The 6610-nt window shown below is 23.7% G+C and overlaps 1 protein-coding gene across 1 annotated transcript in view; it reads left to right on the top strand.

The window, feature by feature from the left end:
- Positions 1 to 6610, top strand: part of LOC117169462 (CSC1-like protein 2) — a 62540-nt gene that overhangs the window by 27100 nt on the left and 28830 nt on the right. The window contains exon 5 of the mRNA XM_033355858.1: positions 4982 to 5085. Coding sequence (XP_033211749.1) covers positions 4982 to 5085 — 104 coding nt within the window. The remainder of the gene's footprint in view (positions 1 to 4981; positions 5086 to 6610) is intronic.

The raw sequence follows: 6610 nt of genomic DNA, 5'->3' as shown, positions 1-6610 counted from the left end.
AAAAACGAATTTTTAATAAAAATCAATGAAGTAAATTTTTAAATCAAAAGTACGAATTTTCCACAAACAAAAAAATTAATTTTGAACGAAAGAGTTTAACTCTTTAACTAAATAATTGTATTTATAATCTAAAAGATAAATAAAAAAAGGATAAATATTTAACTTTAATACTTAAATTTTCAACCGTAAGGAATATTTTTTTGGCATGAAAATTCAACTTTTTAGCCGAAAATGCAACTGTTTTTGGATGCAGTTTTACAGCTTTTGTTCAAAATTTCGACTATTTTATTGAAAATTAAACTATCAATTTTTTTGTTAAATGTTGTGTTTTTACAAGTTTTATTATTTGGTTGGAAATTTAATTATTTTATTGAAAATTCAACTAATTTGTTGAAGATTCTTTTGAGATTGAAAGTTTATCAGTTATCGGAGAAAACTCAGTTTTCTTGGTTGAAAATAAACTTTTTTGGTAAAAATTCTACTTTTTGGGAGAAATAATTCAACCGTCTTCTAAAAATTCGTCTCTTTGCCTTGAAAATTAAACTTTTTGACCGAAAATGCAACTATTTCTGGATGCGGTTTAATATTTTTTGTACAAATTTTCGACTACTTTATTGGAAATGAAACTATCAATTATTTTTTGTCAGAATGGATCTTTTCTGGGTATAAATTTTATTTTGTGGCTAGAAATTTAAAAATTTTATTGTAAATTCTACTATTTTCTTTAAAATTTGTCTATTTGGATGGAAAATTTATCATAGTTGGGAGAAAAGTCAGTTTTCTTGGTAGAAAATAAACTTTTTTGTTGAAAATTCTACTTCTCGGGATAAATAATTTAACCGTATTTTAAAAATTCATCCTTTTGACTTGGAAATTCTACTGTTTGGCAGAAAATCCCACTATTTTGTATTGAATTTTAATCTTTTTTGTTCGACAATTCTAATATTTGTTTGAAAATTGAATTAGCAATTATTTGTGGTCCGAATGGATCTTTTTTGTATACAAATTTTATTATTTGGTTGGAAATTTAAATATTATATTGAAAATTCTACTATTTTCTTGATTATTCGTCTTTTTGGATTGAAAATTCATGATTTATAGAAGAAAATCCTGTTTTTTTGATTTAAAAAAAATTTTTTAGTTTAAAAATTCTACTTTTCAGGGTAAATAATTGAACTGTCTTCTAAAAATTCGTATTCTTGGCTTGAAAATTCAATTGATGGCCGAAAATGCAAATGTTTTTGGATGTAGTTTAATATTTTTTGTAAAAAATTTCGACTATTTCATTAAAAACTAAAATTATCCATTGTTTTTGATCGAAATGGATCCTTTTTGTGCACCAATTTTATTATTTGGTTGAAAATGCAACTATTTTGTTGAAAATTTGTCTTTTTGGATTGAAAATTCATGATTTTTCGAAGAAAAAGGCCTGTTTTCTTGATTGAAAATGAACTATTTTGTTTAAAATTCTACTGCTCGGGATAAATAATTTAACCGACTTTTAAAAATTCATCCTTTCGGCTTGGAAATTCAACTGTTTGGCCGAAAATGCCACTATGTTTTATTGAATTTTAATCTTTTTTGTTCGAAAATTCGAATATTTGATTGAAAATTAAATTATCCATTATTTTTTGTCAGAATGGATCTTTTTTGTATGCAAATTTTATTATTTGGCTGGAAATTTAGTTATTTTATTGAAAATTTAACTATTTTGTTGCAAATCCGTCTTTTTTTGTTGTTGAAAATTGATCATTTATGAGTTAAAAGTCTGTTTTCTTGGTTGAAAATCAACTTTTTTGGTCAAAATTCGACTTTTCGGAATAAATAATTCAACCGTCTTCTGAAAATTCTTTTTTGCGTGAAAATTCAATTGTTTGACCGAAAATAAAACTGATTTTTGATGCGGTTTAATTTTTTTTCTTAAAAATTTCGACTATTTCATTGAAAATTAAATTTTCCATTATTTGTGGTCAGAATGGATCTTTTTTGTTTGTAAATTTTATTGTTTGGTTGGAAACTTAGTCATTTTATTGAAAATTTAACTATTTTGTTGCAAATCCGTCTTTTTTTTTGTTGAAAATTGATCATTTATGAGTTAAAAGTCTGTTTTCTTGGTTGAAAATCAACTTTTTTGGTCAAAATTCTACTTTTCGGAATAAATAATTCAACCGTCTTCTGAAAATTCTTTTTCGCGTGAAAATTCAATTGTTTGACCGAAAATAAAACTGCTTTTTGATGCGGTTTAATTTTTTTTCTTAAAAATTTCGACTATTTCATTGAAAATTAAATTTTCCATTATTTGTGGTCAGAATGGATCTTTTTTGTATGCAAATTTTATTATTTGGCTGGAAATTTAGTTATTTTATTGAAAATTTAACTATTTTGTTGCAAATCCGTCTTTTTTTTTTGTTGAAAATTGATCATTTATGAGTTAAAAGTCTGTTTTCTTGGTTGAAAATCAACTTTTTTGGTCAAAATTCTACTTTTCGGAATGAATACTTCAACCGTCTTCTGAAAATTCTTTTTTGCGTGAAAATTCAATTGTTTGACCGAAAATAAAACTGCTTTTTGATGCGGTTTAATTTTTTTTCTTAAAAATTTCGACTATTTCATTGAAAATTAAATTTTCCATTATTTGTGGTCAGAATGGATCTTTTTTGTATGCAAATTTTATTATTTGGCTGGAAATTTAGTTATTTTATTGAAAATCCAACTATTTTGTTGAAAATTTGTCTTTTTGAATTGAAAATTTTTTATTTATGGGAGAAAAGCCAGTTTTCTTGGTAGAAAATTAACTTTATTGGTTGAAATTTCTACTTTTTGGGATGAATAATTTAACCGCCTTTTAAAAATTCATCCTTTCGGCTTGAAAATTCAACTGTTTGGATGAAGTTTAATATTTATTGTTCAAAACTTAAACTATATGATTAAAAATTAAATTATCCGTTATTTGTGGTCAGAATGGATCCTATCTGTGTGCACATTTTATTATTTAGTCGTAAATTTAATTATTTAATGGAAAATCCAACTATTTTGTTGATAATTTGTCTTTTTGGATTGGAAAATTTTCATTTATATGAGAAAAGTCAGTTTTCTTGGTTGATGATGATCTTTTTTGTTGAAAATTCTACTTTTTGGGATAAAAAATTTAACCGTCTTTTAAAAATTCATCATTTCGGCTTAAAAATTCGATTGTTTGGCCGAAAATACCACTATTTTTTTATTGAATTTTAATCTTTTCTGTTCGAAAATTCGAGTAATTGATTGAACATTACATTATTAATTATTTTTGGCAAACTGTATTGTTTCTGAGTAAAAATTTAATTATATTTAGTTGGAACTTTAATTATTTTACTGAAATTTAACTATTTTGTTGAGAATTCGTCTTTTTTTATTAAAAATTAATCATTTAAGTTTGGTCGAAAATGTAACTGCTTTTCGATGCAGTTTAATATTTTCTGTAAAAATTTCGACTATCTTTTTTGTGTAGAAATGTTATTATTTGGTTGAAAATTTAATTATTTTATTGAAAATTCAATTATTTTGTCGAAAATTTGCCTTTTTAGATTGAAAATTTTTCATTTATAGGAGAAAAGCCAGTTTTCTTGGTAGAAAATGAACCTTATTTTTTAATTCTACTTATCGGTTTAAATAATTCAAAATATTATAAATAATTCAATTGTCTTCTACAAATTCGTCTTTTTGGCTTGAAAATTCGACTGTTTGGCCGAAAATGTAACTGTTTTTGAGTGCAGTTTAATATTTTTTGTAAAAAATTTAGACTATTTGATTGAAAATTAAATTATTGATTGTTTTTTATCGAAGTGGATTCTTCTTGTATACAAATTTTATTATTTGGTTTGAAACTTAAATTATTTTACTGAAAATTTAAGCATTTTGTTGAAAATCCGCCTTTTTTTATTGAAAATTGATCATTTATGGGAGAAAATTCTGTTTTCATGGTAGAAAATAAACTTTTTTCTTTAAAATTCTACTTATCGGGTTAAATAATTCAACCCTCTTCTAAAAATTCGTCCTTTCGGTTTGAAAATTCAACTGCTTAGCCGAAAATGCAACTAATTATTTTGTTGAATATTCAAATTGTTTAAAAGTAGCTTTTATTATTGTATTAATCTACTGTGTTTAAAATTATTTTCCCGTTTTTAGGTTTGAAAAGAATTTTGTTTTGATTTAAAATTCAATTATTCTATTTTTGGTTAAAAATTGATCATTTTTAGTTGAAAATTCAAGTATCTGGTTAAAAATTCATGTATTTCGTCTGAAATTTATTCCTTTTGGTAGAAAATTTATCTTCTTGTACGATAATTAATGATTCTACTCTTAAAAAATGTCTTTGTGGTAGAAAATTCGTCTTTTTTATTGAAAATTCAAGTTTTGTCGTTTAGTATTCGCAATTTTAGATGAAAATTCAACTTCTTGATTTAAAATTCATCTCTTCCAGTTAAAGATTCATCGTTTTAGTTCAAAGTGTATCAATTTGATTGAAAATTTGTCCCTTTTTTGGTGGAAAATTAGTTTTTTAAAGTGAAAATAATTTAGAAAAATTCATGTTTTTTTCTAAATAGTGTATTTTGGTAAAAGACATTACTATTTAGTCAAAGTTTTCAATTATTTTAAGTAATTCATTTAAATAAAGAATGTTGTTGAAGATACAACAAAATAAATATTATTTTGAATAATTATTCAAACTCTTTTATTTTAGGAAGAAATGCAAAAAATGATTAATAATGTTTTTGATATTACTTCATTAAATGGTACTATAATATTAAAAAATTGTAATATAATTTTTCGTTTTTAAAAATGCGAAATTTTAAAAACTGAAAAATCATACATGAAAAAAACCTTCAATTGTCAGGGAACTTTTTTCCACAATTTTAGTAGACGCCTTGAAAAAAAAAATCTTATAATTGATGAATATTTTCAAAAGAATGAATGAAAATTATAAATTTTTGCGATTTAGGTGAGGAATGCAAAACCTGTCGGCGAATTGGCTGCTAGAACACTACTTATTACCGAGATTCCGAAACACCAGTGCGACGTACAAAATCTTATTCAGTATTTCAGGTACTTTATTTTCGATAAATAATTAGGGCGGCGACTTGACCGGGAAAATCCCGGGAAAAAACGGGGAATTTACTTCTTTTTGCAGTAAAATTCAAGTTTTCATTATTTGAATTTACTCTAATTAAATAATGATTTATTATTGAATTTTTATTCGTGTATTTATAAATTAAACTAGTTGTTTGAAAATTTATGCTTTTTGTAAAAAATTCGCTTTCTTTGTAGAAAATCAATCTTTTTGGTTGAAAATCCAACTTTTCAGTTTAAGATTCATCATTTTGGTTTAAAATTGATATTTTCTTATTCAAAATTCCACAATGTGGATGAAAATTGGGCTTTTTAAATTAAGAATTCAACTATTTCGTTGAAAATCCACATATTTAGTTCAAATCGATTTTTTTGTAGAATATTATACTTTTCCTTGCAATTTAATCTTCTTGTTTAAAAATCCTTCTTGTGGATTAAAAAGTTAAATCTTTATAATTTTACTTGAAAATTTATCTTTTAGGTTGAAAATAAAATTACTTGGTTGGAAGTTAAACTCTTTTGTTGAAAATTAATTTTTTTGGTTGAAAATTTATCATTTTAACTAAAAATTCAATTCTTCGGTTGAAAAATGAACAGTTTCATTGACAAATTGTTTTTCTATGGATAAAAAGAATTTCTTCTTTGCCGAAAAATCAATTTTTTTGTTGAAAATTTGTTTCGTTTTAGGTTGAAAATTAGTATTTTTTTCAAACTGAAAATGTAACTATTATTTCAGTTGAATATTTCATAATTTTAGTTGAAAATTCATATCTTTGGTTGAGCATTTATTTTTTGACTAAACATTCAATCATTAAATTTTTTGTTGAAAATTGATCGTTTTTGGTTGAAAATTTTTGGTCACTTTGTTTGAAAATGTAACTATTTTTTTGTTTGAAAATTTAAGTATTTCACTTACTATGCCATTTTCAATTGAAATTGATTCTTTTTAGTTCAAAGTTCATATATTTAGTTGAAAGATGTATTTTCTGGTAGAAAATTAATATTTGTATTTGAAAATTAATTTTCTTGTCTAAAAATTAATCTTTTTGGTTTATAATTTAACTATTCGATTTGAATATTCATTACTTTGGCTCAAAATTGAACTATTTTGTAAAAAATCTCTTCTCTTTTTTGTGTTGAATATTTAACTATTCCATTTTTAGTTGAAAATTGATCTTTTCTCGTTTAGAATTCAACAATTTTGGATAAAAGTTGAGCTTTTTTAATTGAAAATTCAACTATTTCGTTGAAAATGAACGTATTTTGTTATCTTTTTCTTTATAAGTTAATCTTCTGGTTTAAAATTTTTCTTTACGGTTGAAAGCTTAAGTATTAAAGTTAAATATTTATCTTTTTTTTAATTTATCTTTTAGGTTGGAAATAAAATTATTTAGTTAAGGAGTTAAACTCTTTCGTTCAAAATTAATTTTTTTGTTTGTGGAAAATTCGTACTTTTGATTTAAAAATTTACTTCATTGATTTTTATTAAAAATTCGTTTTT

Source organism: Belonocnema kinseyi, chromosome 1, assembly GCF_010883055.1.
Source record: "Belonocnema kinseyi isolate 2016_QV_RU_SX_M_011 chromosome 1, B_treatae_v1, whole genome shotgun sequence".
NCBI classification, from domain to species: domain Eukaryota; kingdom Metazoa; phylum Arthropoda; class Insecta; order Hymenoptera; family Cynipidae; genus Belonocnema; species Belonocnema kinseyi.
The sequence above is the reverse complement of the archived record's forward strand: the minus strand, read 5'-3'. Positions and strand labels throughout refer to the sequence as shown.